Source organism: Panthera pardus, unplaced genomic scaffold, assembly GCF_024362965.1.
Source record: "Panthera pardus isolate Hobbes unplaced genomic scaffold, ASM2436296v1 HiC_scaffold_8, whole genome shotgun sequence".
NCBI lineage: Eukaryota > Metazoa > Chordata > Mammalia > Carnivora > Felidae > Panthera > Panthera pardus.
The window spans coordinates 26,149,612-26,175,175 of NW_026527013.1; the positions used below are offsets into that span (position 1 = coordinate 26,149,612).

Here is a 25,564-nt window from a genome sequence, read left to right on the forward strand (position 1 = left end):
GGCACCTGTGTGGAGGAAGGGGTTGGCTAGATAGACATTGGGACTGTAGGTAAAAGGAGTGGAAAAAATATGTGCAAACAACTTATGGCTGTTTGTAGTCTCTTCTTTGTTCTTCTTTAATGCTTTTTCTGTTCCTTTTCTCTTAGCCCCTTTGAAGTTCAAGTTGGCCCTGAAGCAGGCATGCAGAAAGTTCGTGCATGGGGCCCTGGCCTCCACGGTGGGATTGTCGGGCGGTCGGCAGACTTCGTGGTAGAGTCCGTTGGCTCTGAAGTGGGGTCTTTGGGTAGGTGGAAGCAGCTGGCCAGCGGCTTCTGGAAAGCTGAGATTACATGAGGCCTGGTCCCAATGTCAGGCTGAGAGTTGAGTCCTCCTCCAAGCTTCACTACCCTTAGCCCCCTTGCCTCCTGACCATCCGTGGCCAGCTCTGGATATGGCTGTGGGATTGGGATTTTCATTTTCCTCTTGCCCTTCAAGTTGCCCTCTGCCTCTTCATTAATTCCAAGGACAGAGGTTTTCTACAGATGTTGTGCTTGAAACAGCGCTTGGAACATAATAGGCACTCTGCAAGTAATTGTTGCCTGAATTCTTAGTTTAGATGAATGAATAAATTTTGCTGAAATTTGAAATTTGGGGAATAAATATTCTTTGGAGCATAACAGTATATTTTATTTTACTTATTTTATTATTATTTTTTAGTTTACTTATTTATTTTGAGAGAGAGAGAGAGAGGCAGAGATAGGGGGAGAGAGAGGGGGAGAGAGATGATCCCAAGCAGGCTGTACACTGTCAGAGCAGAGTTTGATGTGGGACTCAAACCTACTAACTGCGATATCATGACCTGAGCCAAAGTCAAGAGTCAGATGCTCAACTGACTGAGCCACCCAGGCACCCCGATTTTAAATACATATCTGATGTAAATAGAATCACTTTAGATCAGTGGTCACCAAACCTGCTCTATAAAGAATGAGATAGCAAATGTTTTAGTATTGTGGGCCGTATTCTCCCGGCTGTAACTGTTTAAGTCTGCAGTTGTAGCACAAAAGCAGCCATAGAAAATATAGAATTGAAGGAATGCGGCTGTGTTCCAGCAAAGCCTTATTTACAAAAACAGGTACTAGGTCAGTTTGGCCCACTGGCCATAGTTTGGTGACTATGTGTTTTAGGTAGTAAAAATAAGCAAACCAGAAAAAATAAGAAATCACCTTTAGTGTTTCCTTCTAGAGGGATAATGAGTGTTTTGGTATGATATTAAACCTTTTGGCATATCCTTCTAGACGTTTTTTCTGTACATTCACACCTAAATATTGATATGCCACAAAAAATATCTAGGGGTAATCTTTGTATCTTGTACCTCAGATAAATATAGGCCATGTCTTGATTTTCCATGGCTTCTTTGGACTTCCATTGCATGGATACGTCTACCATTGGGCTTTCCTGTTATTTCCATGGTTTTCTTAAAGACACAATGCTGAGTACATATACTTAGTACCTTTGTTTACACATATCCTTGATTATTTCCTTCAGATGAAAACCCGGAAGAGGATTTGGTGGGGCAAAGGGTGGGCATTGATTTAAGGTTTTGGTTGACCTTCCTTATTAGATGATGTTTAAAAGAAAAACGAAAAGCATGGTATAAAATCCAGCCCTTCCACCTCTTGTAAAGGCTCAGTGGGCTTGTTTTTGTAGGAAAGGGGCACAGATTTCAGTCTTCTGGCTGATACTTGGGTTTGAGGGAGTGAGTTGGTAGTAACATAGAATAGGTTCTTTCCACCATGTAACCAGGGGTCCTTCTCACCCCATCCCCCAGGGTTTGCCATCGAAGGTCCCTCCCAGGCAAAGATTGAGTATGACGACCAGAATGATGGCTCATGTGACGTCAAGTACTGGCCCAAGGAGCCTGGCGAATATGCCGTTCACATCATGTGTGATGATGAGGACATCAAGGACAGCCCGTACATGGCCTTCATCCATCCAGCTGCAGGAGACTACAACCCAGATCTGGTGAGTCTATTTGTTATGTTTCTGTGCTCTCTTCCTGGCTCCTTACCCTCTCTATGGTATCCAGAGACATGTTGAGGGATGGCAGAGAGGAGCCATTGAGAGTTTAGGAAGGACAGTGGTCTGAGCTGGGACCCTGGTAATACCACTTAATACTTTCTTAATGCCGGGCAAGTCACTTATGTCTCTCTCTCTCTCTCTCTCTTTTTTAAATGTTTTTATTTATTTTTAAGAGAGAGAGAGAAACAGAGCTTGAGCAGGGGACTGGCAGAGAGAGAGGGAGACACAGGATCCAAAGCAGGCTCCAGGCTCTGAGCTGTCAGCACAGAGCTCGATGCAGGGCTTGAACTCACAAACCGTGAGATCATGACCTGAGCCGAAGTTGGACGTTTAACCAACTGAGCCACGCAGGCACCCCCTCTGACTCTTGATCCTTTCTCTATAAAATGGGAATGATAGTAGCGTCTGTTTCCTAGGATTTCTGGGATGATTCAGGGGATCTAACATACATGAGGACAGTCCTTAGCCCAGTGGCTGGCCCATCCAGGGGGCTGCAGAAGCTGTTCTTCATAAATTAAACATGCTTTTTTCTCCCCAGCTCCCTTCTCTTAAATTGGAGCAGTGTTTCTAAGAGCTTCTGTCAAACTCTGAGGAGGCTGATAAACATCAAGTCTGAGGCAGTCTGGCGGCCAGGTGGAAGCTTCCACACTCCCATGTGTGCTATTGTGGCCCACCCGGGCAGCTGTTTGTAGGCTGATGTCGGTCTGGACTAGTTGCTATCCCTCTTTGGCCAATTGCTGGTCTTTTTTCCTCCCTGGGAGCTTCAAACTTTTGGAATGTCTGTGGTGAAGGTTCTGAGCCCCTGTCAGAGTGAGAACACTGAAACTGGGCATGGCTGGAGGTCCATGTCCTGGTCACTAGAAGTTCTCTATGTCAGCTCAGAATAAGGCAAGGAGCCCCAGGCTAGTTTGGGGCCTGGGTTTTGAGAATTTTCTTCCTCCTGGGAGGTTAAAGATACTATTTATAATTTTTGAGTTACAGCCTGCTAGAGCATTTTTCTTCCATATCCATCCTGTTACGTAGGTACTGTGAAGCCAGATATGGGTTGTTTTGTTCTTGTCTCATTCCCTGGTGGTCACTGGTCATTATGTAGGGGCATTGTTGGGGCATGGCACAGAAAGAGAATTATTATTGGCCCTTTGCTCCAGGTCCAAGCTTACGGACCAGGTTTGGAGAAATCTGGCTGCATTGTCAACAACCTGGCTGAGTTCACTGTGGATCCTAAGGATGCCGGAAAAGCTCCCTTAAAGATATTTGCTCAGGTAAGTTTCCAGGGGCCACCTGTGCAGATAACTGTCAGGTGACAAGATCTGTCACTATAGTGGCAAGTTGCTCAGTTCATCTGACCCTCAGTTCACTCATCGACACCTTGGGAATAACACGAATATTTATCTCATGGGGTTATGTGAGGATTAAATGAGATTCTAATATGTAAAGCAAGGTGATTTTCTCATCTTTGGGTTTTGTATTCCTTGGAAACAAGGCTTGATTTCAGATTTCCTTGTAAATGTCCTTCAGTGTGGCTGAAGCTACCTAGTCCATGACAGGAGGTTTGTAAACAAGAATTTATTAAATATATTTATCTAACTTAATTGAATTTGGCCCAAGGATTTAAATGCCGGAATTAAAATGAAGAAGTATTGAGTGGCCATGGCTTTATTTTTGGGTCATTTGCTTTTATTAAAAACAAATAAAAGCAGGCAGTATTTTATCACTTGTGGTGATTGCATTGTGAGAATGTGGCATATCGTAGTTGTTCCGTGAAGATTTGTTGGATGGGTGGTGACTTGATTGTCTTGGGAAGCCATGGTGACCCTGTTTGATGAAGACAGTGTGAGGGGCCAGTTTCTGTTCTTAGCCTCTGCTCTTTTGCAGGATGGGGAAGGCCAGCCCATTGACATCCAGATGAAGAGCCGAATGGACGGGACGTATGCCTGCTCGTACACCCCGGTTAAGGCCATCAAGCACACCATTGCCGTGGTCTGGGGAGGTGTGAACATCCCTCACAGCCCCTACAGGGTAGGTTGTGAGACAGAATCCTGGCCATTGTATGAAAAAGCCAAGTCCTGTGGTAGGTCTGGGCTGTATGCTGGATGGTCAAGGAGATACATCCTTGATGGACCTTGACAGATGGAGTAGTTTGAAGGGCAGAGTACTCTAGATTGTCCAACAAAACTATTTCTAACAATGTTAACTAACAACGTGTCACTGGATCCAAGTGCAGGAAAACTTGGTTATAACTTTCTCCTATGTCCTCTTTAGGTCAATATCGGGCAGGGTAGTCATCCCCAGAAGGTCAAGGTGTTTGGGCCAGGTGTGGAGCGAAGTGGACTGAAGGCAAATGAGCCTACTCATTTCACAGTGGACTGTACCGAGGCTGGGGAAGGTGAGAGGGGGCTTCCCCTGGTGCAGTCATTGTTGCTTCTTGAGGAAGAACATTCTTTTCATAATGTTTGAAAAGCAGTGAACTTTGAGCCAAGAAATAGTGCACCTGAATAGGTAATTGTTCACCTAATGAGCCTCTGTGTCAGTTTCTTGGTCATATCTTTGCTAATCTTCCATCCCGTCTCCAAATCCCTGACTTAGCACCATCCCTTTGTCAGGTTTGTTACTGGAAGCTTCCCAATTGATTTTCTGGGGCGTTAGGTGAGCTGAGCTGGAAGCGATTGCATGGGACATGCTGTTTCTTGTACGCTGGTGCGCTCATAAGCTGGTCTGTTCCAGGTGATGTCAGCGTTGGCATTAAATGTGATGCCCGGGTGTTAAGTGAGGATGAGGAAGACGTGGACTTTGACATTATTCACAACGCCAACGACACGTTTACGGTCAAATATGTGCCTCCTGCTGCTGGGCGATACACTATCAAAGTTCTCTTTGCATCTCAGGTGTGTGTTTGGGCCTGGGTTCTTTCTGGCCACCTGTATGCATATTTCCTTTTTTTTTTTTTTTTTTTTTTTTTAGCAATAGGGCATTGTCTTGAGAATTCTGCTTAATAGTTTTCCTCTCTGGTTCCTTAAAACCATGAAGGAAAAAAAAATAACCCCAGAATTAAGTTTTTACTACTTTCTAACCAAAGTGAGGCACAGCACATTCAGTGGTTACAGCAGGGCTCTCTGGAAGGAGACTGGTTTGTTATAAACATTCATCAAGTTTTTGACTGAAATGTAATGAACTTCTAGAAGTGTTCTACTTCATCCTCTTTGAAGCAAAGGTTTTGGCCCTCAAACTTTTGTAGGGAGAGGAGCTTTGAACTTTCAAATAGAGTTCCTATTTACATGTGATCATGAGGATAAGGCAAGTGGTACCTAACATAGGGAATAGTGGACTCCCGATGATTCATATTAACCTCATGTAAAGATTGGAATCTTAAGAGAAGGTGCCTGAAGGTGTTGGTCTTGAATTAGCTTCGGCCAGTTAAACTGTTCCGCCTTTATTCTGATAATCTGCAACATTCTTCTTTAGTTTTTTAAAAAATGTTTATTTTTGAGAGAGGGTACAAGAGGGAGAGGGGCAGAGAGAGAAGGGGACAGAGGATCCAAAGCAGGCTCCACTCTGACAGCACTGAGCCTGATGTGGGGCTCGAACTCATGAACCTGGAGATCACAACCTGACCCGAAGTCAGATGCTCAACTGACTGAGCCATGCAGGCACCCCTGCAACTTTCTTTTTGAAGAATTATAGCCATTCTATTTCTGATCAGCTCCTTGCATTCCCCAAACCTTAGCTCTGAGCTGTACCTGGAGGACATTTCCTTCCCTGTGACTCCATCCATATGTTATTGTTTGGGTTTTATTCTTGGTAGTATTTCTTACATTCTAAGTACTCAACCTTTGTTGTTAAAGGCTCAGAGTTTTCAGATTCATTTGTGGGAAACCTTCCCTTAGCTGTGCAGTAAGCAGGTCAAAGCCTGTGATGTAGGGATCCAGGCATTCGTAAGTGACACCTGTTGGCCCCTACCTGAGGCTAGATTGCAAGGCTTGGCCCATGGTGACAGAAGTTTGCTCACCACCACCCACCAGAGTCACAGAGGTCTCCCCCTTCATGTTGGGCAGAAGGCTAAGCTCTGGCAGACGCTTCAGGGACTTTCCTACTGAGACAGTGTCTCCCCTACAGGAAATCCCCGCCAGCCCTTTCAGAGTGAAGGTTGACCCTTCCCATGATGCCAGCAAAGTGAAGGCAGAAGGCCCAGGGCTCAGCAAAGCAGGTAAGACGGCTCCCGGAGGCCTTCTACAGGCCAGTGGCAATGGACATGTTTGGTCCAGGGACCTTGAGGGACTCTTCTCCACCAAAGGCAGGTGTCTGTCGGGGCAGTGCTCCTGCCCAAGCTGTTGGCAGTGGCCGAGCACCAGCCCGTGTCGCTGACTGCTTTGGTAGAGCTAGTGCTGAGGAACCCGTCAGACTGGTTGTAAAAGTGAAACCACTCCAACCAGGCCTGTCTCCCCACTTCGCAGTATATCCTTCCAGGTGTGGAAAATGGGAAACCGACCCACTTCACTGTCTATACCAAAGGGGCTGGAAAGGCCCCACTGAATGTGCAGTTCAGCAGCCCCCTTCCTGGAGACGCCGTGAAGGATTTGGACATCATCGACAATTACGACTACTCTCACACCGTTAAATACACACCCACCCAGCAGGTAGGGTTCTTCCCATTCCCTTGTCCCCTGGCCCCCCACCCAGGCCCTTTCCCCCTCAGTGCTGTGCTGGGTACTTTGGACACCAAGGGTGTGATCTGTGCTCTGTTGTAGTGCTCCTCTGTGGGCTACAGCTTCTCACGCCTGTCATTCTGAGCCTCTCTGGGAGGTTCTGGCAAAAGGCCTGGTTGGTTCTATGAGGAGGACCTGAAGGTTTCCCTAAGAACAAGCAGGAAGCTAGCCCGTATCTCCCCATCCCAATCTCCCACGTCCATTTTGGGTTTTAGCAGGGAAACTGTGAGCTCTTGGAATTCAGCACCTAGTATCTCCCTCTTATTTCACACACATCGCTCATCCTTACCAGCTGCCTTTCCTTTAGTCTTTTCTTAATTACTCACAGGGGAAGGAATGGCCATGACTCTGTTTTTCCTTGCTGGCCCTTTTACAAGGTGGTGTAGTGGGTCTCTCTCAAAGAGAATTCAGCCTTTAGTTCCTCAGCCCCGAAATAGTATATTTAGGGCCCCAGATTGTTCCCTTTGACAAAATTCAGGAACACAGACAGGATCTGACCATCCAGGCCACTTGGCTCTGATTATTTTAGGCAGGAAGCACCAAGGAAACACTCTCTCTGTGTATGCATTCATGTTAACTTGTTCAAAATTTCACTCCCTGGCCACACTTCTGGGGTCTGAGGAACAGATAACCCTCAGAAAAAGCCTGGATTTTACTACTTATGCATAGTGTTCTACACGGTCATTCAAACCTCTCAGATTTCTTCTTTCCTGAGGAAAACAGTCCCCCTGTGTGAGGTACCCTTTGTGGGAGAACAGGGATGATGCTTTCTGCAGAAACGCCACCTGAGAAGCATCACTCTTGCTTGGCCCTCTCAGGGAGGAGCTGCCTAGAGTCTCGTGGGAAGGAATGAGAGGTACAGTGAGGATTGGGGGGTGACTTAGGTGTCCCCTTGCGCTGGGGGCTACATATCCTAGGAGATGAAATCTTTACTCTGAGAGCCTCCCTGGCAGTGAGAGGGGTCCTCTGGGTGAGTTCTCATGTGCTGCAATATAGATGTGGCCTCTTATCTCCAGATGTTCTCCCTGTGGTTTTTGTTTTTACCTTAATGAGGGGTTCATTATTAGTGGTGGTAAAATTAATACTTTCGTAGGTAGAATACCCTTTACTCAGCGGGCTGCTAAGTGCTAAATGGGTAATTCTTTTCCTACTGATGCTTCAGAGGGCTGCTGGGAGCCTCACCATCGGGAGCACCAGCTTGACATCATCTTTATTGCCAATTCTCCACATTGCTTAGGAGAAGGTACCAGAACACATGGCCATGCACACTGGAAAGGTCACAAGGTCTTACTTAGACTCTTCTAGAACATTCTGAGACTCTTGCTTTATCCTGTATGTATAAACCTTTCTGGGTTTTGGCTCAGCTGCCACAAAGTAAGTTGCAGACATTAAGACAGAGTCAGGTTTTGACCTGCACCCTCAGAAGAGACTTAAGAACCTGTTGCCCTAGAAGCCCCAGCTGCCAGTTGGGGCAAGGGTGGAGGCTAGAGGGGGAGACTTCTTCAAAGTCACCCCAAGGTCAAAGTCATCCAGTTCTGGATGACAGTAGGTTTGAGGGGTATTGCAGGCTCAGTGGCCATTTGGAGCTATTTGTTCAGATGCTGCCTATCATGTGTCTAAGGAGCCTGGCAGAGGCTTGGTGTGTCACTGCCTCCGATGTGAACGGCTCACATGGTTCTTCTCTGGTCCCGGTTTGGTGTTTAGAGCAAGGTTTGCCATTCCTTTATTTGGGCAACTTGCAGTTTAGCCAATTTCTCTGTGGCAAAGGAAACAGATTGTATTTCTTCTCTTGGTCTGTGAGTTCCCCAAGGATGGGATATCATGTCATATATATACAAGCATATATATCTTTCCATTCCCAGTCTTGAGCATAGGGCCTGGTGCTCTATGTTCTCTGCATGGATTTATGCCTTAAAGCGTGAATACACAAAATAGAGCCTCTTCTCACAAGCAGAGACAACATAAGAACTTTGCACAAGAGTGGGGCCAAGCATCCTCATTTGCCTTTGATCTCTCTTTTCTGAAGAGCAGCGTACAGCTCCAGATTAGGTTAAATAAGCTTGCCTTTTGAGCCGTGCCCTTGGATGTGGTTAAGAAGCCTGGGTCAGCCCAGAAGGCCGTGCCCAACATGGAGGCAGGGAGCGCACTTTGAAGACTGAGGCCCACAGGTGCACCTTCTTATGGTGGTTTTAGGGAATATCAGGCTGGAACTTTCCAGAAGTGTAGTTGTTTGGTGTGTGTGAAGAGACAGCGGTGGGTTCTAGCCCAGGGTGAGCTGTCGCCCTCAGAATGCAGGCTGTGCTGTATGAGGAGCTGTGGCCCCACCTGATTGTTGGCTCCCTGCTCCCTGCCACCTGCGGGCTACTACTGTCCCCTGCAGGGTCTCTGAGTGTTGCCTCCCTGCAGCAGACCAGCCATGGTCTCGTCGGAAGGTGGTGATCAGAGCTCCTTTTGCCTTGGTGGAGTGTCCTTGTTGGACTGGGGCTTGAGGATCCTCCAAAGGTCAGACAAAGGCTTGATTTCTTAGGAAGGAGAAGACACAATGCCATATTCTCCCAGGGAGTTTGCCTTCTGTGCTTTTGGATGGCTGCGTCCCCAAAAGCCTTCAGTTTCTCACCCATACTCCCTCCCATAGAGCAAGTGCTTTGAGAAGCTGGTGGCAACGGCTCCATGACCTTCTAGGTCAGAAGCCACTGGGAATCAAAAACTCCACGTACTTACAGTGGGTGCCTTGAGGAGACCCTGTGAGTTCACTGAGCCTCACAGGATGACAGGCCCTACCTGTTCTGGAGGTCTCTGGAGGAGGGGGCTGTGGGGAGCTCACTTGGTCCTGTCCTCACCTGAGCTCGCAAGTCAGAGTCTTGTGTTCATGTGCTGTGCAGGGTAGGATTAAGGTCTCAGAGGCACATAGGGGAGAAAATAAAACTGACCTGCAGTCAGCAAGGTCTTTGTGAAATGCACCAGTGGTCACTGCTCACACATTCCTGACATCACTACTCTCTCTGGTTGTTCCTTGGCCAGGCCTCACAGGAAACCTTAAAATGCTACAGGCCCTTGCAGGTGGTAAATCTCTTCAGATCTCTTCCTCCCCCTTGTTAAGTTATTTGAGGTTGAGTTAATTTCCTGGGTTTTTGTTTTGTTTTGTTTTGTTTTGTTTTATTACTGGTAATGAGAACACTTTTTTTTTTTTTAATGTTTATTCATTTTTGAGAGAGAGTGTATAAGCAGGGGAGAGGCAGAGAGTGAGGACAGAGAATCCAAAGCCGGCTCTGCACTGACAGCGGCGAGCCCCATGCGGGGCTTAAACTCACAAGCCGTGAGATCATGACCTGGGCTAAAGTTGGACACTCAACCAACTGAGCCACCCAGGCACCCCTGAACACACTTTCTTTTATGGGATGGGTAGGCTTAATTGAAAGAGGATTTTTCCTCCTCGTGTGGTGCACCAGAGACGCAATGAGAAGACTTATAGGGGCTGGTGGGGAAGGAAGTTTTTCCATGACCTCTGGTTAGCTGTGAGGCCTAGCCCTCAAGGATTTAGGGACTTGTGGGCACATTGAAGCTTGGGAAGAGCTGGTGTGGTGAAATTGCCATGGTGGCTGAAGTAATGGATCACTCCCTGCCTTCCTCATTACAGAGAGGAGACCTTTCCTGTCCCTGGGCTGGCTCTCAGCTCTGTTGGATCTGACCTGTGTACATTTTACCACGAAATGTTACACCCTTGAGGCAGGGGGCCAGTTAGTGTGTTTGCAGTGCTAATAAATCCTGGAGAATCAATCCTCCCTCCTTCAATGATGGCAATCAATTTCTTTCTTGGCTTCTTCCCCCCTTTTTTATTATTATAAGCAATGTGAGAAAATATATATAGGCCAAAAGCTACACCCTTTTAACACTTGATCAGTGACAGCTTTCAGCAGAGCCTAAATTCTGGTGAGCCCCCAGATTTCCTCCACGTCCTCTTATGTTATGCCTGGATGTTTAAGGTGAGGGAGATCTTAATCTACTGGGACAGCCATGGGCTTTCATGGAGTCTTGGTTGGGCGGGGGGGGGGCAGGGGTTGCTTAGCTGACTGGGGAGGGGAAGCCTGATGTGAGTGGGCCAGGACTGGCCGGAGGAGAACATCCGTGGCACATATGGTCGTACTGTGCTCCCATGACCCCTGGCCTACTAGCAAGGGGCCTGCCAAGCCCACAGATGTGGTCCCCTCTGCACTTGCAACTTTTCTTTCTTTCCTTGACGTAGATGGAGTTTCGAGACTACACGGTGGTCCTAGAATAACTCCAGTCTGCAAATCCCTTTCACCATCTGGTGGCCTGAAATTGATTTCCAGAATGTAGAAAAAGCTGATTTTGTTCAGTTAGAGGCCCCCATACCCAGCAGCTTTCTCCATGGCCACAGTCAGGTGTGTGCTGGGTGGAGGTAATGTGGCAGAGCAGCTGGGACACTGGTCTGGGTGCTGTGGGTGGAGGTCCGACTCTCACACTTACCAGGTATGTGATTTGGGGCATGTGACTCTACCTCCCTGAGCTATAGTTTCCTTTCCTGAAAAAATGGAGATGACAGTGGGAAACCACCCCTTTGGACTGTTTGGAGATTGAGTCAAGGAAATGCTTAAAAGCACAGAGCACAGTAGGCTTATTAAGTCGTCCCTGTTGTTATAAGCTGCTCTGGTTTTATCTTTCTCGCTTGTTCTTGCCGTGGTGCTGGAAGCTTAGAGAAACGTATCTGTGCTGTTTCTTTCTTTTTTTTTTTTTTTTTAAGTTTATTGATTTATTTTTGAGAGAGAGAGGAAGAGAGGGAATGTGAGAGGGGGAGGGGCTGAGAGAGAGAGGGGAGAGAGAATCCCAAGCAGACTCCATGCTGTCAGCACATAGCCTGATGCAGGGCTCGAACTCACAAACCATGAGATCATGACCTGAGCCAAAACCAAGAGTTGGACGCTTAACTGACTAAGTCACCCAGGCACCCCTATATCTGTGATGTCTCTAAATCTACTGGAGTCAAGTGCCCTGTGTCTCTGGAAGAATGAAGGATCTGGAAGGCAGGTTTAAACAGCAAGTTAGATGTTGGTGCCCAAAGGTGCACTCTGTTTCCTCTCGTTCCAGGGCAATATGCAGGTTCTGGTTACCTATGGTGGCGACCCCATCCCTAAAAGCCCTTTTGCCGTGGGCGTGGCTGCTCCACTGGATCTGAGCAAGATAAAAATTAATGGGCTGGAAAACAGTAAGTGTGTGGATGAAGGGGGGGCAGGTCACTGAAGACCATCAACTGGGGCTGCCAATTAGATTCCCTTCAAAGGACAGTTTGCAGAGAAACATTCTGCCTTAAGAGACTTTGCAGTGGGACAGACTTGGGTGTGGATTGGGGCCATGCTGTAGGATAGCTCTGTGACCCTCCTGACCTCTGTGACTTCACCAATCCTCGGTCTTCTCATTTTTAGAGTCGGGGAGGGGAGATCAAGAATACTGACATTCACAGGAATATTTTGAAAGTTAAATAAGAGCTCCTGATTCAGGGGCTGGCACATAGCCAGGCCTCCGTAACTGCTGGCCTCGCAGTGGGAAGCTTTCATTACATAGAGAAGTTGGGACACATTGATTTCTGGTGAGTTTCTACTGTGCTAGTTGTCCTTGGCCATGGAATCCACACGAGGGTAGACAGTCTAGCATAAAAGCCAACTCCCTGGCGCTCAGAAACCACAAGTATGATACATCCCTCCAGCCCCATCCCAGTATTCCTTTAGCTTGGTAGGTATCTTATCAGTACAAACTCATTTCATTTATTTTAAAATGTTTCAATTTATTTTATTAGGGAAAATTCCAAACATACAAAAGTAAAGACCATAGTATAATGTGAACACTGATGTTGTTATCACTCATCTTCAGAAGTTCAACACGTAATCATAGAATTATTTTTTTATACAAGCAATGCATAAATCCACTTTCATCTAAAAAACATCACAGTTGAGAGTAAACTCCACTCTGCTACCTTTTTTTCTCCCTTAGGTTAACCAGAGTTTTCAGTTCAGTTTTTATCCTTCCAGACCTTCCCTCTGCATCTATATGTGCATATGTGCCAGCAGAAAACATTTGACAATGTTTATTTTGCATTAAAATTATCCTGCCATACCCGTGTGTCTTCAGCCTGCCTTTTGACATCAGCACTGCATCCAGGAGAACACGCACACCTATGTCCCCTTGTTGGCATGAGCTGCTGTGTGGCTGCAACCCGGCCATGCCTCGGTGGCACACATTCACCTGATTTCAGGGTCACGTGGGGCTCAGCGCATACCCCCCCAAGGCAGGCCTCTTTGGTCTCAGTGGACCGTTCATGAGCGCCTTCACTGACCTGTGACCCAAATACATGAGCCACCTCCCAGCTCTGGGGTCTCTGAAGCAAGAAATGGATGCTGGCTTTGTCCTTGGAGGGCAGCCAGCTCTGAGCATATGAATCGTCACTGTCCAGTCCTTTTCATGTGTCTCCTCATTGTTGCTTTTTCTCTAAGACACTTAGGGCTTCAATTGCAGACCAGGCAAAGCACAATGGCGATTAGAAAAGCCTTTGGGCCATGGCGCTCTGAGGCTCCAGAGTCAGGAATTCCCTGGCTTGTGGCGGAGGCCCTGTGCTCCCAAGTGCTTTCCTTTGGGTTCAAAGTCCTTCCCCTGTTTTTGTCAAATACAGCACATGGGTTTTCTGTGGCCCTGCTTTGCAGAGAACTTTCAGATATCAGCGCAGTACAGAGAGTCACTTCCTCAGACTCGCCTCAGTGCCCCTGCACCGGCCAGCTCTGTGACTTTTGCCTTGTTGGCTGTAGGACTAAATTTGCTGCCAAGAGTTAGTAAATAAAACATTGGCCTATGGGAATGTTTTGATATAAAGTTAACACCTGAAGTAAGTAGAGGACAGTGTCAGATTATAATTTACCAGTCAGCAGATCACATTGTGAGATCAGGTAAGTTTATGTTTGAGTCCCACCTTTCTGGTCTGCTGGGTGTCACCCTGGACACATTCCTTAACCTCTCTGAGACTCAGTTTTCCCATGTGTTAAAGCCATCACTGACAAATACCCCATGGGGTTGTGGTAAAAATTAAATGAGATGATGTGCCAGGGTGTAGAGTGCATTCAGTACGTGTCAGCTATCATTGTTATCAATATCATCATTAATTAATAATTGTTCTTGTACTGGTTATTATCCAGGTACATGCTGATTATCCCTACTCAGTCTTGCTTCTTGTCCTCGATATCAGCCACTGCTTGTTGCCTGGGCTGAGATAACACCTCATGTCCAAGGAACTGTCAGTTTTTTGCTCTCGGTTGTTCTTGTTGCTGAAAAGGGTCAGCTCATCACTTCGGCATGTTCCCCTTTTCCAGGAGTCGAAGTCGGGAAGGGCCAGGAGTTCGCCATTGACACAAACGGGGCAGGAGGCCAGGGGAAGCTGGATGTGACGATCCTGAGCCCCTCGAGGAAGGTCGTGCCGTGTCTGGTGGCGCCCGTGGTGGGCCGGGAGAGCAGCACAGCCAAGTTCATCCCTCGCGAGGAGGGGCTCTACGCTGTAGACGTCACCTACGATGGACACCCCGTGCCTGGGAGCCCCTACACGGTAGAGGCCTCACTGCCACCAGATCCCACCAAGGTTAGCTTGTGTTTTTGTACCAGGATGTGTCTCCTGTTGTCAAATATAACACTGTGGTCCTTCACCGATCCTGCTTGACAAAGACCTTTAGAAAATCATTTTCTGAGGAAAGTCCATTCTCAACGACTGACGGAAGTTTTCTGTCCTATAGTTCAGCCTTGGCCGGGGAGGGGGGGGGGGTCACCTGGGCAGCTTGCCATCCTTCCCACTGCTCGTCTTCTCTCTCTATCTCTGGTGGTGAGGCTTCGGTGAGGGCCTTGTCCCTGGGTTCTAGCCCTTCATTTGCTAGCATAATAACGGGTGAGCCTGAATGGGTGAGGTGAGATAGTGTGGGTGGAGGCCAGCGTCCAGCATGCAGAGTGAGCTCACCCTGCAGAAGCTGTATAATACAATATAAAAATATATGAGTGGGGCACCTGGGTGGCTCAGTCAATTAGGCATCTGACTCTTGACCTCGGCCCAGGTCACAATCTCATGGTTTGTGGGATCAAGCCCTGTGTCGGGCTCTGCACTGACAACACAGAGCCTGCTTGGGGTTCTTTCTCTCCCTCTCTCTCTCTCTGCCCCTCTCCCGTTCAAATTCTCTCTCTCTCTGTCTGAAAAATAAACCTTCAAAAAAAAATTTTTAATAAATAAATTAAAAATTTTATTAGATTTTTGTTTTTAGAGCAGTTTTAGGTTCCTAGTAGAATTGAGAGGAGGGTACAGAGATTTCCCTCATACCTCCTGTGCCTGCATGTGCACAGCCTCCCCATTATTACCATCACCCAGCAGAGTTCTATGTTTGTTCTAACTGACGGACCTACGCTGACATCCTGTTCACCCCAGATCCGTAGTTTGCACAAGGGTTCACTCTTGGTGGTCTACATTCTATGGGTTTGGACAAATGTAGAAGGACAGGTATCCACCACTGCAGTTTTTTATTATGTGGAGTTTGTTGAGGGAGGTGTAGCCTTCCAAGCAACAGGGAGGCCCATAAAACCATGCTACAAGCGTTCAGCCCCGCGTGTGTTTGTTAGTCTCCACCTCCAGCCCTGTGGTTCGGGAATGCTGGGCATGGCAGAGTGGAAGTCACATGCCGGGCTTCAGAGGGCCACGCCTCGGTGCTATAGCTTTCAGTGTTGACTGAGCTTGCAGCCGTGTCTCCCTTTGGTAGCCATCTGCAGCCTGGATTGCACCGTGGCTCCAACTCGGGTCTGTGTGACATGAGTTAGGCCCCAGGGAGAAGGGCCACTCAGCTGAGAGGCCTGATTGCAGGCTGGGGTGTGAAGTGGTGCTGGCCGAGCAGCCACTCCAGCATCAGGCGCAGTTCGACTTTTATTCTCTGTTCAAATAGGTGAAGGCCCATGGTCCTGGCCTTGAAGGTGGTCTCGTGGGCAAGCCCGCGGAGTTCACCATCGACACCAAAGGAGCGGGCACCGGAGGTTTGGGCCTCACCGTGGAAGGCCCATGCGAGGCCAAAATTGAATGCTCTGACAATGGCGATGGCACGTGCTCTGTCTCCTACCTGCCCACAAAGCCCGGGGAGTACTTTGTCAACATTCTCTTTGAAGAGGTCCATATACCTGGTTCTCCCTTCAAAGCCGACATTGAAATGCCTTTCGACCCCTCTAAAGTCGTGGCTTCGGGGCCAGGTCTCCAGCATGGGAAAGTGGGTGAAGCTGGGCTGCTGAGTGTTGACTGTTCGGAAGCAGGGCCCGGGGCCCTGGGCCTGGAAGCCGTGTCAGACTCGGGAGCGAAAGCTGAAGTCTGTATTGAAAACAACAAAGACGGCACCTATGCGGTGACCTATGTGCCCCTGACCGCCGGCATGTACACACTGACCATGAAGTATGGAGGCGAGCTCGTGCCCCACTTCCCCGCCAGGGTCAAGGTGGAGCCCGCTGTGGACACCAGCAGGGTCAAAGTCTTTGGGCCAGGAATAGAAGGAAAAGGTAGGTTTCATAAAGAGAGGGAAGCTGCAAAATAGCTTGGGACTTAGGGGTCCCCAGAAGCTGAGTGGAGCTCTGAACTCATATGCCCACTGGGGCCAGGTGGGGTGTAAGAAAACACTCACCTGTGCTCTCTGCATCCAGAAGAGAAGGACCATGGCAAAGGAGTGGGCACATGGCATTTCTGCTGCCTGACCCTCACGTTTCTCTGTGGGGAACAGGGCCCAGCACTGCCTGCAGATTTTCCTGTTTCTCTGGCAGAGTTAAAAACCTTGATTTTTATGTGGGAATTCAAGATCTTTCATTTTTGACACTGAATTGAAAAGGTTTCAGATGTGGTGCTAATACCACACTTGCTGCAGAGCAGATCTGTCTTTGTCCTTTAACCTGTTCCCAGATCCCACCTTTGTCCAAAAAGTGTACAAGTGGTTGTGTTCTCACTGGGGCTTCCACGGACTACCCGGGAGGAAGCAGCTTTTGCAGGGTGGTGGTAGGGGGAGGTGGTCATTAATACTGTTGATTTTGAGAGTCAGAGAAAACAGTTGTCTGCTGTCACTGAAACTAGACCTAACGTATCTAAAGTGCAAGGACCTTGGTTCTTGGATTTGGTCCTGGGTCCCAGGTATAGGTGACGTTCTTATCTGTGTGATTGCTCTGCAGATGTGTTTCGTGAGGCCACCACCGACTTCACGGTTGACTCACGGCCCCTGACACAGGTTGGGGGTGACCACATCAAAGCCCATGTCGCCAACCCCTCAGGGGCCTCTACCGAGTGCTTCGTCACAGACAATGCCGATGGGACCTACCAGGTGGAGTACACGCCCTTTGAGAAAGGTGAGTTGATTTCTCCTTGGACATGACCCTTGTTCATAGCTGTGCTGGGCCATTTCGTTTGGTGACTGGTGTTGACTCCTGCCTCATGCGTCTGGCCTGTCTCAACAGAGGCATGTACAAAGTGACAGGGACATGTGGAAATCTCCCTCCCCTATAATGCCTCCTTATATGTTGACACTTGGGCCAGGTTTAGCCTCAGGCTCACCCGAGCAGGTTATGAGTGATGTCATGCGTATTGCCCATTTGTAGAGTTTGTTTTACATAATTTATTTCTTGAATATTAAAATTATTTAAAAATTTGAGGGGCACCTGGGTGACTTAGTTAAGCGTCCTTCTTTGGCTCAGGTCATGATCTTGCGGTTCATGGCTTTGAGCCCCGCACTGGGCTCTGTGCTGACAGCTCAGAGCCGAGAGCCTGTGTCTCCCTCTCTCTCTGCCCCTCACCCACTCACACTCTGTCTCTCAAAAATAAACATTAATAAAAACATTTTTTAATTTGATAAATAACAAAAAGGTAAAAAATTAAAAGTACCATATATCCTCATTACTTGGATATGTGATTCCTATAAATATTTTGGTGCAGATACTTCCAATCTCTTTATGTAAATGCATGTATATTCTATTTCATGGATTCCCCCTTTGTCTCTTGGCTAATGACTGCATGGAGTGTTTCCAGATCAGGATAATACATTTAAGATGACTAACTTGAATACAGATGTAGTGATATTTGCTTGGAGGAGAGACCTTGTGCATATGTGTGTCAGGGAGGGAGAGTTATGTGTCTGTCAGGTGAACAGAAAGCATAAATAAACAAGTGCATTTAAAAAGAATCAAATCATACCGATGTTGTACTATTTCTTTAACCACTTGTTGCAAATAACATGGTATAGCAGGTAGGTATGGGTACTAGGTGAAACTCTGCAGTAGAGTGTTATTTCCCACAAATAGGTGACTCCTGTACAAATATGCTTCTGTTTGTTGTTTTTGAACAGGTCTCCATGTAGTGGAGGTGACCTACGATGATGTACCTGTCCCAAATAGTCCCTTCAAAGTGGCTGTAACCGAAGGCTGCCAGCCATCTCGGGTTCAAGCCCAAGGACCTGGGTTGAAAGAGGCCTTTACCAACAAACCCAATGTCTTCACCGTGGTTACTAGGTAAGCAGGGTCCTGGGCTCTGTGTGTTGACTCTCTAAAAAGAGTAGGTTTAGGTAGTTCAACTGCTCTGAGTTTTACGGGTGTATTCTGCGTATGTGTCATGGAGTCTGGTACTCAAAAAGTTACCAGAAAGCTCCTGGTGATAGTCATAAAATTGCTGAGCAAAGCAGAACTAGATGGAAGCTCCTTAACTTGATAATGCAGAAATATATATAGCCAATCTCATAGTTAGGTGAGATATTAGAAGTATGCCTCCTGTGGGGCGCCTGGGCAGCTCAGTTGTTTGGGCATCTGACTCTTGATTTTAGCTCAAGTCATGATCTCATGGGTTTGTGAGTTCGAGCCCTGTGTCAGGCTCTGCACTGACAGCGTGGAGCCTGCTTGGGATCCTCACTCTGTCCCTCTCTCTCTGCCCCTCTCCTGCTGTCTCTCTCTCTCCCCACCTGCCCCAGATAAGCATTAAAAAAAAAAAATTTTTTTTTTAATCAAAAGAAGAATAAGCATTGGAAAGGAGAGGTTAAATCTGTCTTATACTGTTGAGAAATCTTCTGTGTGAGAGGTGTCACAGTAGTTGAGTCAGGTTGGCTACATGGGATCGTTTATAGAGGGATTTTAAATAGTTTTGACAATAGGCAGACTAGCATGAACCACTAGTACCACTGTGCTTTCTTCTCCACACTTTCCAGAGGGGCAGGAATTGGTGGGCTTGGCATAACTGTCGAAGGCCCATCAGAGTCGAAGATCAACTGCAGAGACAACAAAGATGGTAGCTGCAGCGCTGAGTACGTCCCCTTTGCTCCAGGGGACTATGACGTTAACATCACATACGGAGGAGCCCACATCCCTGGTAAGGCTTCCCTCAGAAAGGTACCCAAAGAACAATTGATTTCGCGTGAAAGCACGTTTTGTTTTGCTTATCTCTGAGTGGAGAAAGAGTCTGATATTTGCAGTGACTGCAAAGGGAGAATTTGCTTTATGGCTGCATCTCCAAGAATATCCCACCTGCCAGGAGGACCAGTAACATGGCAGAACACATCAACTTGGCATTTTGACTGCAAATGGTTGCTCACATGTTGGAGGACCTAATTTAAGTGAAAGCTGATTTTTTTTTTTTTTTTAGAACGTTGAAAATCTCCATTTTATTCTATGGTTGGTTCTTACGCACCTTAGGCGTGTTTTCTTACTTTCTGTTTTTCATTGACAGTCCTGGTAGCCAAAAGAGACATGCAGACTCAAATTTTTATTTATTAATTTCTTTTCTATTTAATGATGTAGTATATGCACTGGCTATAAAACAGGGTTTGTTGGGTGCCTGGCTGGCTCAGGAGGTGGTATATGCAGCTCTTGATCTCAGGGTTGTGAGGTTGAGTCCCATGTTGGGTTGATGATTACATAAAAAATTGGGGGTGGGATAAATCTTTGTTGTGGGAAGGCTGTCCTGTGCATTGTAGGGTATTGAGTAGCATTCCACCCCCCTTCATTTTGTGACAACCAAAAATGTCTCTAGATATTGCCAAGTATCCATTTGGGGACAAAATCATCCCTAGTTGAGAACCACTGCTATACATGATTGAAACAATGAGGAAATACATGACTTAAGTGGCAAAGGGCCCTCCACCTTTCATGCTCCAGGGGAGGGATTTTCATAGGTTCTGCTTCTGCTTATTTAATGAAACAGTTGCCACTCAACACAGATCTAGATGGGTAGGTGACTGTGGTATGGAGTGGACACAGGTAAGGACTCTAGGGGCTGCCTCTGAGTCAGCCTATGCCTTGGCTTAGATATGTTGAGAAAGAGGTCGGAACCCTACCCCCAAGACTCCTGGGGCAGGAGGAGCCTTGGGTTGGTCAGTATTATTCTTGCCCTAAAAGTCATAAGCCAGGGTGAGACGGAAGGGGAAGGACCAGGCTGAGGAGCTTACTTTTAGGTTTTCGACTTACTCCCAGGGAAGTGGAGTGTGCATTGACCAAACAGTTTCCTGAATCTGTATGTTTCCCTCCTTTATTACATGCAAACGTGTGCACACGTTCAAACTCACTCTTCCTCTCACATTGATCTGAAAGCATTGACATTCAGCTCAAATTAATGCTCCTCAGATGTTCATTTAAGCCTTAATTTTATGAAGGCTTAGATTTTCTTTGAAGGCTTAAGTCTTTCTGAGTTTAAGAAACTTAAATTGGTAAGTTTCTCCTCAAACTTGGCTTTGCAGCTGATCATAGCTTTCTAAATCCCTGTAAGCACTAGTCAAGACGCATTCAGTCATGGACAAGACAGTCAAAGCTCTTGAGCTCCGGGAACTTCCTGGCTGGTGTTTATGCGACTTCTCCTGATAACTGCTACAAAGAAAGAACAGGGCTCAGTGACAGAATGCAGAGCCTTGGGTATCTTTTGGAGCTCTGCAGCTCTGCAGTTGGGGGGATGGTAGAGGAGAGTACAGAGAACAGATGGAAGGCTGTTCTCAGGAGAGATGATGTGGTAGGTATCCACATCATCACCCAGGCAGGGAGCAGTGGAGAAGACAATCTCCTGGTCGTGGAGATAACAACACCGTTCTGACTTTATTGGGAAGGTCTGGTGGATGCCATCAGCTTTGGAGTTCCCCTTGCAGAAGAGGGTGCGGGCTTGGACCCCTGTGGCTGATGCATGAGCATGAAGCAGACAGCCATCTTTGAGAATTACAATAAAGAGAGACCCACTTGGAATTTTCTTACCAGAGGTAGATGGTACGTCTTCATGCTTCAGACTCTCTGTTGCCTCTCAGAGCTGAATACCAGCTTTTCCCAGATCCCAGGCCCTTCCCAGGCAGAGTTATTTAGGAAAGTGTTGGTTAGTTGTCTTAGTATTGGGCTGCTTAGCTAAGGTAACTCATATGGTGTTGAGCTGTGAAACATACCTGCTAGCTTCTGATTTGCTCTCATGGGAATTCTGATTGGTTAAACATAGTCCAGTGTTTCCTGGCCTGGTACAGACCTGTAGTGGAGTTATTAGTTTACCCGCTGTGGCCTATTAGTTTCCTCTGGTGGGCCAGCTATGGTCGGTTGGTGGTGGTTCTTAGATCAACTGGATCAACTGAGATAAGGGCATCAGGAAGAAGAGCTGCTGTGATTGGTTTTTGATGTCTGCCTGGGGCACAGCATGGGGGGCAGGTAATGCTTGGTATCTGCCACCTCATACCTCGGGTCTAAAGTCATTTTGTTAGTTCTTGGCTACTCTCATGCAGAGTTCAGACACCTTCCAGTGGGGGCTCTGACTTGGAGATCAGCCTCAGGGGTAGTCGATGGCCATCACCTGCTGACACTGAAATTCTCAGCCGTTTCTCTGTAAACTGAAGCTCCCTTTTGTTTCCCTAAACCCAAACATGGAGGGTGATGTTTGTCTTTGCCAGGGTCAGCCATTTATTTCAGCTAGCTGAAAACTTTGATGCCGTCAAAACCCAGCTATTGCTAAAAAGCCAAGGTCTCTGTTCTTTGTGTGATCTTGTAATGTACCACCCCTAATTCTACAACAGATAAATTTGGTGGGGGATGCAAAGCAGAGACACCTGAGTTTGTGTGGCAGTTAGAAGTCATTAATTTTGCCAGCCTTCTTGGGGAACACAAGGACTTCTGCGCACAGCAAGAGATGCATATCACTGCCCCTCGGTGATGGACTTGGAAGCCAGAGGGGGGCATGATTCCAGAGCCATTGGGGCTCCCGTTTCTGACTCAGCTCTGAGGAGGTCTTCCTCTGTCCCCCTTGGTGGGGGAATCCCATGAGGGTCCCTGGTCCAGCCCTGGCTTCTCTGTTCAGTGCTCGTCTTGCAAATCCTGATCACGCAGCATTTTCTGTTAACTTGGTCTTTAAAACCAATACCTTCAAAGAGTCAGAGGACCACAGCTGACAGGGAGAAAGCAAGGGTTCACCCAATGACCAGGGAACCAAGCAGGCTACGTTGCTGGGGGAGGATTCCAGGAAGCCCTCGGGAGCTGTTTGGGGAGAGAATATTGAATGTGGGCCAAAAGGCCTCCCTGCCTCTATAGCCCTTTCCACTTCTTTCTTCCACCACTCAGCTGTCTTCCTTCATTTTCCTCAATAGCCTGTCTTTCCCCTCACCTCCAGTCCTCTGCATATGCCCATCACAGCTTAAAACCCCTCTCCATCTGCTTCCCTGGATGCTATCTGTTCACTCTCATGTCTCAGCTTCAATGTCACTGGAAAGCTTCCCCTGGCCTCCTGAAGACTGGACTCATTGCCTTCTAAGTGCCCCACCAGGGCTTGTCCATGCCCTTAACATGTTATGTGATAGTACAGTGCCTTGTGTGCCTCGCCCTTCTACACTGTGGGTTCCTCAAGGGCCATTAGCCACTCTGGGCCCAGCACCTGGCACAGTGTCTGCATGGAGTGGATGCACATGGGTGCACACACAGCAAGGTGGGGGGAACTGACTAAGGTCCAAACCACCAAGGGCCCATGCAGAGCAGCAGTGTGATTCTGGGTGCACACAAGGCAAGGCTCCCGTGCTCAGAATCCTGTGACTTGTTTTCCAGGCAGTCCCTTCAGAGTTCCAGTGAAAGATGTCGTGGATCCTAGCAAGGTCAAGATTGCTGGCCCCGGACTGGGCTCCGGTGTCCGAGCTCGCATCTTGCAGTCTTTCACAGTGGACAGCAGCAAGGCCGGCCTGGCCCCACTGGAAGTGAGGGTCCTGGGCCCACGAGGTGAATATGCATCCTGCCCCCCTGCTGACATTCACCTGCCCCAGATGGGGGCAGCCGTGAGCCACAGCAGGCACTTTACTTTTGAGTTTGGTCATGAACTTAAAATTAAATTTCTTAAATTGTTTTATTGCTCCATACTCTAAACAGGAGAAGCTCCTGCTTAATAAGCAGGCAGACCTCTTCTTTCTCTAGTGGTCTTTCCCCTATTTAATAATATGGCTCTGAGTGTCTTCTTAAATTAAAAAAAATTTTTTTTGATGCTTTTTATTTATTTTTTTTGAGAGAGAGAGAGAGACAGACCATGAGCCCCAGGGGAGGGGCAGAGAGAGGGAGACACAGAATCAGAAGCAGGCTTCAGGCTCTGAGCTGTCAGCACAGAGCCCAATGCGAGGCTCGAACCCACAAACCGTGAGATCATGACCTGAGCCAAAGTTGGACACTTAACTGACTGAGCCACCCATGAGCCCCTCTTAATATCTTTTTAAATTTTTATTTTTCTTAAGTAGTGAGATGAAGCAAGTAGTCTTTGGGCTCTCCCGTGTAATACTGTTAAAACTGCTTGGTTACACATTTCAGCATTTGTGAGGTGACTGGGGTTGGTCTAGAATTTGGGTGGGCAATGGGGTTGGAGGTGATAATTTTCTTCGAGGTGCCTTTGTGCCCATGTGGAACACACTCCAAATTTCTGGAAATGACAGCTACTCCTCCCATGTGACACATGGCTTTGTCATTGTCCCAACTTCCTGGAGGGAGAGGGTCTCTTGGGAAATGGCCTTTGTTGCCAGTTTGGCCTGCCCTGTTGGCAGCCTGGAACACTGGGGTTCAGTAAGGCTAGCAGGCCATTTTGGGACAAAGCCCTGAAGTGCATTGAAGTTTACCTTATTTGGTAGACGATCACATTTCCTCTTCTAGCATTTAAAGTGTGCCATTCTCTGCTTAATTTCTTAAATTATCTGGATTTTTCCCCAGTGATGTGTTCTTGGCTTCACAGAAATGGCAATTGGGGGCTTCCTTCTTTGAAGAGGAACTTTCTCCTTAATGGGGTTCAGCAGGAGGTTATGCCCTTTGAAGCTCAGGGCAGACGTGGTTTGAGGGAAATGAGGTCATGGGGCTGGAATCTGATTCTAATAGTTACTGAGCTTGTATGACCTGTGTGTGTGTGTGTGTGTGTGTGTGTGTGTGTGTGTGTGTGTGTGTGTGAGAGAGAGAGAGAGAGAGAGAGAGAGAGAGAGAGAGAGAGGAGGGGGGTGCTTTACTTAGATATCTACCTCTATTATATTATTATGGAGGACTCTGAAGTAACAGCCTTTTAATTTTAGTTGATGAGGTGGATTCCCAGTCATGGCGCAGCCCCTTGAAAGCCATTTCAGAGTTCTTTAAAGGTGACCCGAAGGGTGACTTTACGGAGACAGGTTTGCATTTTCCTATTGCCTGCTGCTCTAATTTATGTGACCTGAATGCCTCTTGCTGGCTTCATCCTTCACATTGCCTTGCTCCTGCCTCCTCTGCTTTGCTTACTGAGTAGACCATGCTTTGCTTAACCTACTCTGCCGTTAACCCATCCTTGATGCTCACGTTCAGAACTGGGATCTGGAATCTACCAACGCAATGCATGCCTTGATTATGTTTTAACATAGTCTCTAACCATCCCCTGTAGGCATCACTTTGAAGGTCCCCTCACCCCATGAGATTGACACCCTCACCTGTCCTGCACCTATGCCCATCCTGCCGGCGCCATACTGGTCTTTGATCAAAGGTGGCCATAAGTCTTGACTGGCCAGCCCATTGGTTAATTTTTCTGTTCAGAATTGTGGACTCTTTGGCCCTTCCTCAGCTGTACAGTAAAATTGCCACATCCCAAGCATGCCTAACCAGCTTGAAAGGGTAGAGCATGTCTGCAACATGCATCTTTGCACAAGCACGGGCAGTCTCCTTAATTATACTCAAGGGCTGACTGAGTGTACTTTAGCCAACAGAAAGCTGAAGGTGTCTCTTGGGGTCATTTCTGCAACCATGAATTGGGGATCCTGTCTCCTGTGATTTCTCAGGCCTCTGATTATGGCCTGCCTGCCTTAATGTTACTCATCAGTGGAAACCAATGTGATTGGTTTGGGATGAATGTGATTCTGTTTCAAACTCAGCCCAGGGTGGAGTGAAGGAGAGTCCAAGCAGTTCCTCAGACTTATCATTTCTGTTCTCAGGCCTGGTGGAGCCGGTGAACATAGTGGACAATGGGGATGGCACACACACAGTGACCTACACCCCATCCCAGGAGGGGCCTTACATGGTCTCGGTTAAATACGCTGATGAAGAGATCCCTCGTAGGTAAGCTCCTGACACTTACAGAAGAGGGTCCAAACCAGCCTGAAGCCTACTCCTCTGCAGGATTGACCAGCACTGCCTTGGTGATCCACTCATCCATTCATTTATCCATCTGTCCATCCACCTATCCACCCACCCACTGGTCTATCTACCCATCTACCCATCCAACCACCCAACCATCCATCCATCCACTCAACCGTCCGTCCATCCATCCATCCATCCATCCATCC

At 47.5% G+C, this 25,564-nt stretch overlaps 1 protein-coding gene across 7 annotated transcripts in view; it reads left to right on the forward strand.

Moving 5' to 3' along the window:
- FLNB (filamin B) overlaps nt 1-25,564 on the forward strand; it is a 143,084-nt gene that overhangs the window by 79,598 nt on the left and 37,922 nt on the right. For 4 of the 7 annotated variants that reach the window (XM_053897895.1, XM_053897889.1, XM_053897890.1 and 1 more), the window contains exons 11-27: nt 147-283; nt 1,808-2,001; nt 3,207-3,320; nt 3,934-4,077; nt 4,321-4,444; nt 4,783-4,943; nt 6,172-6,262; nt 6,523-6,692; nt 11,868-11,985; nt 14,135-14,397; nt 15,734-16,331; nt 16,989-17,162; nt 18,155-18,317; nt 19,004-19,164; nt 22,845-23,012; nt 24,332-24,424; nt 25,214-25,337. In XM_053897895.1, the coding sequence (XP_053753870.1) occupies nt 147-283; nt 1,808-2,001; nt 3,207-3,320; nt 3,934-4,077; nt 4,321-4,444; nt 4,783-4,943; nt 6,172-6,262; nt 6,523-6,692; nt 11,868-11,985; nt 14,135-14,397; nt 15,734-16,331; nt 16,989-17,162; nt 18,155-18,317; nt 19,004-19,164; nt 22,845-23,012; nt 24,332-24,424; nt 25,214-25,337 (2,997 nt within the window). The remainder of the gene's footprint in view (nt 1-146; nt 284-1,807; nt 2,002-3,206; nt 3,321-3,933; nt 4,078-4,320; nt 4,445-4,782; nt 4,944-6,171; nt 6,263-6,522; nt 6,693-11,867; nt 11,986-14,134; nt 14,398-15,733; nt 16,332-16,988; nt 17,163-18,154; nt 18,318-19,003; nt 19,165-22,844; nt 23,013-24,331; nt 24,425-25,213; nt 25,338-25,564) is intronic. The other 3 variants (XM_053897892.1, XM_053897893.1, XM_053897894.1) reach the window with 1 other exon arrangement.